Here is a 12,561-nt window from a genome sequence, read left to right on the forward strand (position 1 = left end):
GGCTGGTAGCAGAGTTTTTGAGGGGTCCTGGATCTGGGGTAGGGTGGGTAGAGGTGGGGGCAGTACCCATGCATGATCAGGAGGGACATCAGGGCCACGTGCAGGTGATGTCTGCATTGTCTGGCTTCTTTTGCACCCTGGAGCTAAGGGGAGCCCCATGCTGGGCTTGGCCACTCTCTAGAGTAATGGGCCCATGGCCCTGCCCACCCCTGCCTGTGTGTTTCTCTGCCTGTGTGTTTCTCTGCCTCTGTGTTTCTCTGCCTCTGTGTTTCTCTGCCTGTGTGTTTCTCTGCCTCTGTTTCTCTGCCTGTGTGTTTCTCTGCCTGTGTGTTTCTCTGCCTGTGTGTTTCTCTGCCTCTGTTTCTCTGCCTGTGTGTTTCTCTGCCTCTGTGTTTCTCTGCCTGTGTGTTTCTCTGCCTGTGTGTTTCTCTGCCTGTGAGGAAGGGCAGGGCGATTTAGGTGAGACAGTTCCACCAGGCGTGTCCGTGGCTGAGGCATGGCAGGAACCTCTGCTTCAGGGAGCTTGAGGCGTGTGCTGAAGGGTGTGGCCATCCTCAGCCCACAGGGGCTTTAGGAGTGCAGGTGTGACTGATGACAGGCCCTGCCCTCCTGGGGCCACACAGGATGTTCCTGGGGAAGCAATACTAAAGAAACTGACCTTTGGTCCATTTCACCCACATCTGCTTGCCTGAGCTAGGAGCCTGGAGAGAGGAGGTCTCCTGGCCTGTGGGAATTAAGCAGGTCCAGAGTCACATCCAGTTACTTACTTGCAGGAGCTCAGCAGCTGTGGCCTCCAGGTCCAGGGAGGGACACGCAACACTTGACGTGGCCAGGGAGTGGTTGTTCCTGGGAGAGTGGACAGCCTTCTTGGTGGGGACCAGTCTCCCTGCACACGGTCGCCAGCCTCCCCGACTTCTGTCAGGGCACACGGTGGCCACACAACTTGCAGAGCTTGCAAAAGAGAAGGAACAGTGGATTTGCCTACAACTGGACATTAAATCCACCAGAAAACCTGGTATCCAGGCCTAACAGTGACTTTTTTTTTTTTTTGAGATGGAGTCTCTCTGTCGCCAGGCTGGAGTGCAGTAGCATGATCTCGGCTCACTGCAGCCTCCACCTCCCAGAATTCTCCTGCCTCAGCCTCCCGAGTAGCTGAGACTACAGGGGCGCACCACCACACTCAGCTAATTTTTGCATTTTTACTGGAGACGAGGTTTTTCCATGTTGGCCAGAATGGTCTCGATCTCTTGACCTTGTGAGCTACCCACCTTGGCCTCCCGAAGTGCTGGGATTACAGGTGTGAGCCACCGCACCCAGCAGCCTTTTTTTTTTTTTGAGATGGAGTCTCGCTTTGTCGCCCAGGCTGGAGTGCAGTGGCGCCATCTCAGCTCACTGCAGGGGTTTCACCATGTCAGTCAGGATGGTCTCGATCTCCTGACCTCGTGATCTGCCCGCCTCCGCATCCCAAAGTGCTGGGATTACAGGCCTGAGCCACCACGCCCAGCCTGCGTCCTCTCTGTCGCCCAGGCTGTGTAGTGGGACACTCATGGTTCACAGCAGCCTTGATCTCCTGAGCTCAAGGAATTCTCCCGCCTCAGCCTGCTGAGTAGCTGGACAATAGGCGCATACCACCAATCCTGGCTAATTTTTTAATTTTTTGTAGAGATGGGGTATTGCTATGAATAGTGACATTAACGTTGAAACGAGACAAAACAAACTCCAGTATCACAGATCCAAGTTACAGAACCTCCTAGACACTCCCACCCACAGTGTAGGAACAAACTCAACGTCTCTCACACTCATGGTCCTCCTTTGAAAACCCTTTTGGGTGACTTGAAAGGGTGAGTTGGGTGGGAGTAGCTCGGGTCCTAGAAAGCATTTGGAAAGGCAGGCACACAAGGCACAGCCTCGGGGCCCTGAGACCAGCAAGGCCATGCCATGCGACAGGCCACACCTGAGCCCCATCTTGAGAGCTGCACCACCCATGAGCTCTCCGGCAACATGGCCCATTAGAGATTGTTTGGGCATCAAGGCCAAGACTGTCCCGGCCCGGCTGGAGGTGGAAAGGGAATGAGTGTCAGGGTGCACCTGCCCTCTTGCCCTCCAATCTTAGACCCCGTTGGAAGATTTGCCCTGGGGTGGGCTCTCTGCAGGTGGATCTGATGGACCCTGGGACCACAGCATCCCCACGGGGGGAACCAGCCCACTGTGCCACCTGGAGCCTCCCAGGAATTCCAGCAGGGAAGAGTCACACTCCAGAGGCCAAGTGGACTTTGCATGAACCTCACTCTTCCTGGCAGGGCAACCAGGTTCTGGGCAGTGCCAGAGCAAGGCGGGGCTGGACACACTCTTAACAGGCAGCTGTGTGGTGCAAGCCCGCCTGTGCTGCACACGGCCTGCCACAGGATGGCGCGGACTCTCCCAGGCACCATGAGGGAGGGGGGGGAGCGCAGGGGTGCTGCCTGCCCACCACAGCCAGCTCCCCGCCTCAGCCCCTATCCGGGGTGAGCATGGCTTCACTGTTGGGTTTGCCCACCAGACTGTCCAGCGTGCTGTGGGGTGTGGGCAAGCCTGTGCTAGGTGGGCAGCACATGCTTGCCCTGGGGTCTGGCTCCTGGTTGCAGGGTGAGCAAGGAGGCCGGGCTTGCTTCCCTCTTTGGGGCTGCTACTGAGAGGATCCATGTGGCTGTGTCCTGAAACCCGTCCCCGCCAGTGCCGAGGCTGTACCCCCCGTGGGTGCTCCTAGCCTGTCCTGGGAGGTGCGGACCTCGGACAGATGGCTGGCTTGAGAGCTTCCTGAAGGCTAGCACGGACGTCCATGGTGCTTCCATCTGACCTTCACTGGGCATCTGGTGGCCTCTGGCCTCTCTGGCCTTCTCTTGATCTGTTTCTGGTATGTTGAATCCCGTTTTGGTATCTGCTGTGGAGGATCCAAACTAATCCACCAATCCTTGCCCCTGGCTCCACAAAGACCCATGCCCTTGACCTGATCCTCAGCTTCCTACATATGACCTGCAAAGAGACACTCACCCCAGTGCTGACAGCTCTAACCCCATCCATTCCATGCCTGTTAGACCAGAGCGCAGCTTCTCTGTCTTAGGGTTAACCCAACCTGACCTGGTCATAGCCTGTGCCTGGAGCCTGCCTGACCTTTAACCCTGCTGCCAAACTGGCTCTTTACCTGGGGCCATATCAGAGACTACGGCCTATTACCCTAGCCGGAGCCAGATCTTGGACCAGGGTCAGCTCCCATAACCACACTCGAAACAGATGCCCAACGCTCTCCATCCATGTGTGTGTATTTTAGATGCTTTCCGTGTGGAGCTGGGGAGACAGGTCAGTAGGACCCCACGCCTGTGCCCGAGGGGCCCCGGTCTGGGCAAGTGGTCCCAGCCCTTCACAAGGCTGCGCACACTCCCTGTGCACTTGCGGAGGCTTCTCTGAGGAGGAGGCTGCGAAGGAGGCCTTGAACGCAAGGACATTTCCAGGCAGGCATCCTAGGCTCAGGAACCTGCCGCCCAAAGCCAGAGCGGTGATGTCACAGCATTGGCGGCTCCTAGAGCAGCCTCTTCTTTGTGTGCCCAGTGGCGCGTTCCTCATTCAGCCCTGGGAGAGGTGCTGGGGTAGTGTCACAAGTGCTCGGTCTGATTGGGCGTGCACACGGGACCCCTACATCTGGACCCCCAGGTGTGATCCGGGGCCTACGTGGGCCAGCTTGGGGGGACGCCGGGGCCAGCTTCTGGAGAAGGCCAGGCTCCCATGAGGCCTGACATAATGAACGGGGGGTGATGATGGCCTGGCTGAGAGGGCACAGCAGGTGTGGCCAGGAGACAGGTCAATACTTTTGAGCAAGGAGGATGCCCGCCAGGAGCCTCAGGATGCTGGCAAGGAATGGGGTGAGAGATGAGGATCGGGGGTGCAGCTGCAGGGCTGGCCAAGGCCCGGACAGGCCACAGCGTCCTGTCCAGACATGAGGTGGAGACCCAGGAGGGCAGCCTATGGGACCACCAACTTTGGGGTCCCCCACCAGACTCAAGAGGCCAGGTGCCATCTGGGCCAGGAGCCAGGCCCAAGGTTGGAGCACGGGGCATGCTCCAGGGAGCTGTGAGAACAACAGCCCTGATGGGGACAGATAGATGCTGGCTGTCCCTCTCCGTCGCCATCAGGGCGGTGGGTGCCTGAAGAGGGGTCGCGGGGGTGGGGGGTTGGGGCAGGCACTGGCATCCAGCACCGGGCCCAGGGAGCCCCTCCATCAGGGCGGGGACGGGCTGCTACGCGCGTGGGGTGCCCGAGTCGGACCCTGGCCCGCGGGCCCCAGCCCCGAGCCTCAGGCTCGGCGGGGTCCGGAGCAGCCCCAGCGGTCCGCGACCCTCCGGCGCTGGAAAGGGCTGTCGGCGAAGACTGGCGGGGGCCGGGCGGGGCGCGGGGCGATGCGGAGGAGGCGGGGCCCGCGGGGGCGGCCCCGGGCGCGGGCCAGCATCGCCACCTGCTGGGCGGACACGTGCGCTGCCGCGGCCACGGCCGGCTCGGGGTCGCTCTGCAGCCGCCCTAGGTCTGCGAGGAAATCGCGGCTCAGGCTGGGGAGCCCAGGAGGGCCGAGTGCCCGGGCCCCTGGCCCTTCACCCACCGCTCCCGTCCACTCCGCCCTAGCACCAGCCACCTCTCCAGGACACCATACCCCGGCAAGGTGGGGCCTCACCCTGGAACAGGGAGTCCAGCAGGTCCTGGTTGACACGGCCGGGGCTGGCATGGTGGACAAGGAAGCCTGGACCACGGCAGATGCATGAGTGTGGGCCCCACAGCCCCGTAGGGGGAGGCTGGCCCAGCTCCCAAACCCCTGGTGCCAGGGGCAGTGTGACCCCGGGCGGCCTCACCTATAAGCACTGCGGCTGCCCGGCGCAGGGGGTCCTGTGGACTCCGCAGGTAGCCCTGGGTCTGGCTCAGGAAGTTGGGCACGTGGCCCGGGTATCGCTGAACCTGGGGACAAAAGGGCTAGTGGCAGGACAGGAGGGCTGATCCTGAGTGTGGAGGAGGTCGCAGAGCTGAATCCAGGGGCCGGGGTTCCAGGGGAGCCCCCAGGGCAGGTGGCATGGTGGGAGGCCTTGGACTTGCCCCACCAGTAGCCTATCTGGTTTGGCTGCAGTAGAAACGGTTTGGGGGCCCCGGTGAACCCTGGAACAAGTGGGCTGCTGATCATACCCCCTTGCAGTCACCTTGCTTCCCCTACTGACCAGGCGGCAGCAGAGGTGGCTCAGGGCCTCGGGACTGTCATAGTGGGCCACGGTGACCATCTCCTCCAGCAGGCCCCAGCAAAAGGCCTGGTCGCAGCGGGCCAGGGTCCACTCTGAGCTCTGGGATAGGGGAAGGGAGCCGGGTAAGGGGTCCAGGAAGTAGAAAGGCAAAAGGTGGGGTGGGAAGAGGGGGAGCAAGGGCATCGGGTGAGGGGCAGAAGAGCCCAGGGCAGGAGGCCGGATTGAATCCGCTCAAGGGAAGAGCAGTAGTAACCCGGCCGCCCATCACGCCTGCCTCTGAGGTCCTTGGGATGGGTGAGTCCCTGACCTGTAATTGTCGGAGGGGAGGCACGGTGGGAGTGGTGAGTGTTGGATGGCATAGGGGTGGGATGGTGTGGGGGGCTGCTGACCTCAGCAGCGTCCCTGCTGGGGTCATGCAGGCGCAACAGCAGCGGCACGAGACTCTGCAGCACCAGCTTCCGCAGGGGGCCGCGGAGCCCCAGCCGGAGCCCGCCCCGGCCCCGGCGCACCAGAGTCCCGAGGAGCCCGACGGCCGAGGCACGGATTGAGTCCCGTGTCTGCGTGGGAGGGCGCAGTCAGGGCAGGCGGAGACTGAGAGGGGCTGCAAGGGTGGGAGGGGGCGGCCAGCGCGGAGCGAGGAAGCGGGGGGTCTAGGGAAGGCTGCTGACTCAGTGTGATCTGGGGACAGGGAAAAGGGCCTGGAGCTGGACCTGGTTGGGAAGCCTGGGGAGCCCCTGCAGGGGGTGGGGCTTGAAGGGATGGGGTCTGGAAGGAAAAGTCTAGCGGGGAGGAGCTTGGCGGGACACGGCCTTGGAGGGGCGGAGCTGGGCGACAGCGGGCGGGAGGGGCGGGGGCCAGGAGGGAAGAAATCTGGGACGGAGAGACTGGGGGGACGGGGCCTGGGAGGGAGAAACTGGAGCGGTGGGGCGGGGCCTGGGGGATCAGGGCCTGAGAGGGACAGACTGGGGGGCGGGGCATGGGAGGGAGAAACTAGAGGAGCGGGGCGGGGCCTGGGGGGGCGGGGTCTAGAAGGGAGAGACTGTAGGGGCGGGGCGGGGCCTGGGAGGGAGAGACTGGGGGCGGGGCCCGGGAGGGAGAGACTTGGGGGGCGGGGCTGGGCCTGAGAGGGCGGGGCCTGGGAGGGAGAAACTGGAAGGGCGGGGGCGGTGACAGCGGGAGGGGCGGGGCCCGGAGGCGGGGCGTTTGCTCACGTCGTCCAGTAGCGGAGGGAGGCGCGGTCCCAGCTCCGCGCTCAGGAGCCGCACAGGCGCCCGGGGCCGCAGCAGGAGCCTCCTCAGGGCGCCCAGCGCTGCACCCACGAGCCGCGCGTCGCCTTCGCCCAGTGCGCCCAGGAGCGCCGGCAGCAGCGTGCTCACGTGCCGCACCTGCTGGGACTCGGGGTCAGCCTCTTGCAGACCTCGCCGCCAGACCTCGCCGCGACCGGGCCAAGCCCCTCTCCACCCCTCCCCTTCTCTCACCTTCCTGCGATTCAGCGCGAGGTGGCCCAGGCCCAGCAGGCCCAACCAGCGCACAGTGGGTTCCGGGTCTCCCTGCCAGGTGAGGAGTCGCTCCAGGATGACCTCCTCCCGCAGGAGCCGTGCGGTGGGCCGGCTCTGCAACAGCTAGGCGAGGCACACAGGGTCAGCACGCCCGCGGTCCCCGTGCAGACCGCTGCGACTCAGGGATCAAGTCCAGGATCACCCTTCACCACCCATCCGGGAAGCAGGCTCACCCCTGTGAAGAAGGCCATAGCCGTGAGACGCTGCGGGTCGTCCGCGCTGCGAAGCCGAGGAAGCAAGTCTGCGAAGAGGCCTCGCAGGTGGTGGTCGGCATGTGCTACCATAGCACTGGGGTGGGTGGAAATGGGAGCTCTCGCTCCGCTTGGCGGCCTTACTCCTCGAGAAGAGCCCATCCCAACACCACCCTCATGCCCCTGCCTTTTCCCTGTCCCCCTGCCCAGCACCTGGCCAGCAACAACTCTCTTCCTGGTGTGACACCCTGGGGCCCCTCCTCACCCTCCTCACCTGGGGCCCCTCCTCACCCTCCTCGCCCTCCTCACCTGGCCAGCAGCAGGACGCCCTCCAGGTGGGTGTGGGCTCCCACCAGCCTCCTCCAGCCTCCTGCCTGCTCCATGCATGTAACCACCATGCGGCCTCCATCCCCGCTGAGCAGGGCCTTCAAGGCCTCCAGGGCGCAGCTGGTGGTGGGGACAGTGAGCAGGTGGGCAGTGGGAGCTGAGAGGGTGACAGCATGCTGGCCCGCCCCACGTAACCTGGTGTTGCCTCTCACCTGGCGTGGCTGTGCGGTGGCCCTCGGTGGGACAGAACCCAAATCTTGGGCATGTCGGGGGAGCACGGGCTGCGGGCCAGCTTGTGCAGCTGTGTGACCAGTGCAAGCAGCAGATGTGGGTAGAAGCCCCTCGTGGCTCCCACGCAGCCTGAAACAGCCAGCATCTCCCCAAGAGCACGTGTGGCCTGCGGAGCGAGTGGCCCACTCAGGCCTGGGGCACGCCTGGAGCTGCGCTGGGCAGCACAGGGACAGGCGTGCTGTCGACAGGATGGGGACAGCCTCAGACACGCGTGGGACATTCCAGGAGCAGTTACCTAGGTGCAAACTCCCTATCACCACCCTCCCCCCCCAATCCCCCGCACCCGCCCCTGCCCCCACCCCCTGGTAATGGCTGGAGCCACCTACCGCCAGCGCCTGGGGCTCAGGCCCTGAAGCACCCTTCAGCGCCCACAGCAGTTGCACCAGCACCTGCCCATTTACACGCTGGTTACGGCTTAGGCTGCGCCAGAGCTCGGCTGCTGCCCTGAGGGTTTGGAGGGGGCTGGTGTGAGACAAGAGATGGGTGGGCGTCCAGGGGATGTAGGGAGTCCCCAGCCAGGGTGGAGGCAGCCAGTAGGACTCCAGCAGGGGAGGGGCAGGAAACCACCACCCCCATCTCCCCCCATCCCCAAATCTCAGAGAAACAAATGAAGTGTGAATTGTGCAGACCACAACATAGCCCGTCTCAAGCTAGCTGCAGGGTGGGGACCCAATGGGAGTCCCGTTGGGTCAGCGACAGTGAAATAAACCTGGCACTATTTAAAAAAAAAAATTGCCACAGAGAATAAAACCAAAGATAACTTCTGGGGCAAATTAACCGAAGAGCCAGGGGTGTCCAGGCACGTTAGCCCCCCAGCCTCATTCACCCCACTCCAGAGCCAACCCTAGGACGGTCTCCAGGGGAGGCCACCGGAAGATAGCAGGCGGCTCCAAGAGAGGAGCCCAGCATCAGAAACTCTGTGGCAGGAGCGTGGGGGGAGTTTGCGGAGCTAAAAGTGAGGGGAGCGGGAATGGATAGGGGGCACGAGTCATCGCGGGGCTGGAATAAGGAGGCCCTGCCCCCTTTCAGCTCCCTCTTCTGGGGCCAGACTCCACCGCCAAGCGGGAAGAGGGAAGGAAGCCGCGTGGGGACCGCAGGGCCAGGACGGTTGGGTTACCGATCGGGGGGCAGAGAGCGGGGTAGCAGCGCACACACCACGTCCCGCGCATGCTCCAGGGCCAGTGCGCTCAGCACTCGCAGGGCCGCCCTCCAGGGCCTCCCTTCCGCTAGGCTGGGCACCTGCGCCAGCAGCCCGCGCACCAGAGCATGCACCTGATGGGGAGGGGGGCAGACTTCAGCAGTCAGGCCTCCTCCACCGTCCATTCCCTTCTGGCCTGCACCCCGCCTCCACCCCCACCCTGATCCCGCCTGGCAGGAGCAGCCTGAAGATGGCAGGGTCAGGCTGTGCTCTCCAGGCCCCTCCCACCACCTTGGTGCCCGAACCAGCAGGATTCTGTAGGGCATGGAGTGGGTGGAGGCTGACCTGGTCCTCCAACCGCTCCCCCCTGGCCTCCAGGGCTGAGGACAGGGTGAGCGCTGTCGCCTGGGTCCCTGCAAAGCCAGCCTCCTCCAGGCAGGCAGCTGTGTACAACGCGAGATCGGCAAGAACTGCCTCCTCCCAGGAACTCTGGGGAACCTAGGGCAGGATGGGTGGGGCGTCTGAAGTGCCCAAACCTCTCCTAGCACTCCTCCTGGTCCCTCAGCCTCTCACCCAGCTTCCTACAAAATCCCTTGCTCCTCTGTTGCTCACCAGCCTGTTTCACCCTGACCTTCCCCGGGGCCAGCGCCGCCACCCCGCCTTCCACCTAGCATCCACAGACCCTGACCTCCCCGGGGCCCAGCACCGCCCCCTGCCACCCCACCTTCCACCTAGCATCCACAGACCCTGACCTCCCTGGGGCCAGCACCGCCCCCCCGCCTTCCACCTAGCATCCACAGACCCTGACCTCCCCCGGGGCCAGCACCGCCACCCCACCTTCCACCTAGCATCCACAGACCCTGACCTCCCCGGGGCCCAGCACCGCCACCCCCCCAGCCCGCCTTCCACCTAGCATCCACAGACCCTGACCTCCCCGGGGCCAGCACCGCCCCCCCACCACCCCGCCTTCCACCTAGCATCCACAGACCCTGACCTCCCCCGGGGCCAGCACCGCCCCCCCGCCTTCCACCTAGCATCCACAGACCCTGACCTCCCCCGGGGCCAGCACCGCCACCCCACCTTCCACCTAGCATCCACAGACCCTGACCTCCCCGGGGCCCAGCACCGCCCCCCCCCCACCCCGCCTTCCACCTAGCATCCCCAGACCCTGACCTCCCCGGGGCCAGCACCGCCCCCCCCCCACCCCGCCTTCCACCTAGCATCCCCAGACCCTGACCTCCCCGGGGCCAGCACCGCCCCCCCACCACCCCGCCTTCCACCTAGCATCCCCAGACCCTGACCTCCCCGGGGCCAGCACCGCCACCCCACCTTCCACCTAGCATCCACAGACCCTGACCTCCCCGGGGCCCAGCACCGCACCACCCCCCCACCCCGCCTTCCACCTAGCATCCCCAGGACCCCTGGGCTGGTTCCCACAACATCCCTTCCCTCACCCCTCACCTGGTGGGGCCCCTCAGGGGCTGGTTCCAGGGCACTGTTGGGGGAGCAGGGCTCGCTGCCAGCTTCAGGGACGGTGGCCCCACGTCCAGGCTCGGCCTCAGAGGGGGCAGTGAGTGCCTCGGTCTGTGGCTCAGCCTCAGGTTTGACCTCCCAGGAGTTGGGCTGAGGGCCTGTGGAAGGGGGTCCCTGGGGCTGCCCCTGCCTGGCCCGGATTCCTTCAGTCAGTGCTGTCAGGGTTAGAGCCCCCACGGGAGCCTCCCGGCCCCGGCCCCGGCCCCACACACCTCCAGCCATGGCGGCCCTTGCCTGCACCTGCCGCTGCTCTTCCTGGGAAGTTGTGCCCAGGACTGACCTAGAAGCCGGCCCGGGCGGGACCACGGACGGGCGTGGTGGCGTGTGCGCGAGTGTGAGCTTGTGGGGGCTGAGGAGCCACACGGAGGTGCCTACAATGGGCCTCTGAGGGGCCCTCCTGCCTGGGCTGCTGGAGGGGAGTGGCCACCTGGAGCCTGAGTGCCTGTGATGTGGCTCTACCCACCAGGGCCCTGAGAACAGGATCCCCAAGAGCTGGCAGATCCACAAAGAAAGGGGGAGAAGGGCCCCCACCCTGACTACCAGCCCCTGTTGACCAGGGGACTCAGGGCAGTTGTGGACAGCTCTGAGGAGGTCCTCGCAGGGTCTAGGAGTCTGGGCGCCGCCCTGAGTTGAGGCCTGATTCAGCCCCCAAGCGGCAGTCAGCTCCCCACTGAGCCTGGGGCTAGGGGCTGGCCCCACCTCCTGCACGCTGGCTCTGTCAGACATCTTGGAACAGGCATGACTGGGTGAGCTTGGGGCAGCCCGGAGGGGTGGAGGGGGCAGTGAAGACCCCAGAGGAGCGGTGGCCCCTCCAGAGCTTGTGCAGGCCCCTCTGGGTCCTGGGTCCTTGGCCAAATCTCATGTTGAAACGTAATCTCCAGTGCTGGAGGTGGGGCCTGGTGGGAAATGATTGGATCCTGGGGGCGACTTCCCCCTTTGATGCTGTTCCCATGTTAAGAGTTCTCAAGATCTGGTTGTTTGGAAGTATGTGGCACCGCCCCACCCCTTTCTCCGGCCATGTAAGACCTGCCTGCTTCCCTTCCACCAAGACGGTAAGTTTCCTGAAGCCTCCCCAGCCATGCGTCCTGTACCTGCAGAACCACGGGCCAATTAAACCTCTCTTCCTTAGAAATTACCCAGTCTCAGGTATTTCTTTACAGCAGTACAAGAACGGAAGAATACAGCCACCCTGGCTGGGCCCCTCGGAGTGCGTGGGTGCCCTGGGGGTGCCTGGGGTGTGGTGTGTTCTGTCCAGTGTGTGTGAGTCTGTATCTCTCTCCTAGCTCGTACTCCCTGGGGCTGGCTGGACCGGGCCTCTGCTCCAAGTCCCCACCCTCCACCCTCAGTCAACCACACAGTGGTGCTGCCCACCCTGAGCCCCAGGGAGCCAGATGAGCTGGTCTGGTGGAATGCCTGGGCAGACGGAAGTGCCCCTGACGCACCCCAGGCGGTCAGCATTCCCCCACGCCCTTGCCTGTCTGTGCCACCTCAGGCTGCTTGGACAAGAGAGGCCCAGGCCCCCAGCCTTCACTTCCTGCCAAGCCTAGAACCTCTCCCCCAAGCAGTTCCTCTGAAGCTCATGTTGCCCAAACTGGCGGAACCCTGAGATCAGGAACTTGCTGGCGCAGAGGCAGGGCCAGCCCAGCACAGCCACGTGCAGCGCCACTCCGGCCAGGTGTCTGGGGCTGAGCCATCTCCTGGAGCTTCAACTTCTTCCCCATTCTTCCTCTTCTTCCCTGGGCTGCTGGGTCAGGAGCTGTGTGCCTGAGGCCAGATGCCAGGGTGGTGCCGGGTTGGCAGCAGCAGTGGCAGGAGACACCTGAGCGCTCCCTTTTGACTTGGGGAGTTTGAGATGTCCTCACTGACCCTGAGCCTGGGGGGCAGTGCCTAGGCAGGCGTGGGAGCCCAGGGCCATGGCTGGACCCTCTTACCTGGCACTACCCCCCAACCCTGTCCTGTCCCCAGCCTGCCTCTAGCAAGGAAAGGTCTTCTGCAGCAACTCCTTCAACTCCAAGGCAGACACCAAAGCCCTCCCTGCCTGTGGTCTTGTAGTTCTAGTGTGGGATCTGACTCCCCACAGCCCACCCCAAGCTGGGGAACTCCTCACTGCCCTTCGGGCTTCAGCACAGGGCTGTCTCCCACCCCAGCAGGGCCTGTGCTTTCACTGGGATGCAAATCCTTCTGCTCCCTCGAGCTCAGATTCCCAACTCCAGCCCAGCCCCAGCCCGGGAGGCCCAGCCCGTGGCTGGGTGAACAAACACACAAACAAC

The 12,561-nt window shown here is 64.1% G+C and overlaps 2 protein-coding genes across 2 annotated transcripts; both read right to left on the bottom strand.

Annotated features, from left to right (window-relative positions):
• Positions 1 to 987: 987 nt before the first annotated feature.
• On the bottom strand, positions 988 to 4,289 carry LOC129047567 (splicing factor 3A subunit 2-like). The gene has a single exon (XM_054519034.2). The coding sequence runs from the start codon at positions 4,251 to 4,253 to the stop codon at positions 3,702 to 3,704; it is 552 nt and encodes a 183-aa protein (XP_054375009.2). The 5' UTR covers positions 4,254 to 4,289; the 3' UTR covers positions 988 to 3,701.
• MROH6 (maestro heat like repeat family member 6) lies at positions 4,289 to 12,481 on the bottom strand. Its single transcript, XM_024250882.3, has 14 exons — positions 10,220 to 12,481; positions 9,104 to 9,256; positions 8,738 to 8,892; positions 7,947 to 8,064; positions 7,542 to 7,726; positions 7,312 to 7,449; positions 6,985 to 7,099; positions 6,731 to 6,874; positions 6,464 to 6,637; positions 5,642 to 5,809; positions 5,232 to 5,351; positions 4,875 to 4,977; positions 4,700 to 4,765; positions 4,289 to 4,554 (listed from the first exon to the last, which is right to left on the bottom strand). The coding sequence occupies exons 1-14, from the start codon at positions 11,015 to 11,017 to the stop codon at positions 4,328 to 4,330; spliced, it is 2,664 nt and encodes an 887-aa protein (XP_024106650.3). The 5' UTR covers positions 11,018 to 12,481; the 3' UTR covers positions 4,289 to 4,327.
• Positions 12,482 to 12,561: the final 80 nt, after the last annotated feature.

Source organism: Pongo abelii, chromosome 7 (assembly GCF_028885655.2).
Source record: "Pongo abelii isolate AG06213 chromosome 7, NHGRI_mPonAbe1-v2.0_pri, whole genome shotgun sequence".
Lineage (NCBI taxonomy): Eukaryota > Metazoa > Chordata > Mammalia > Primates > Hominidae > Pongo > Pongo abelii.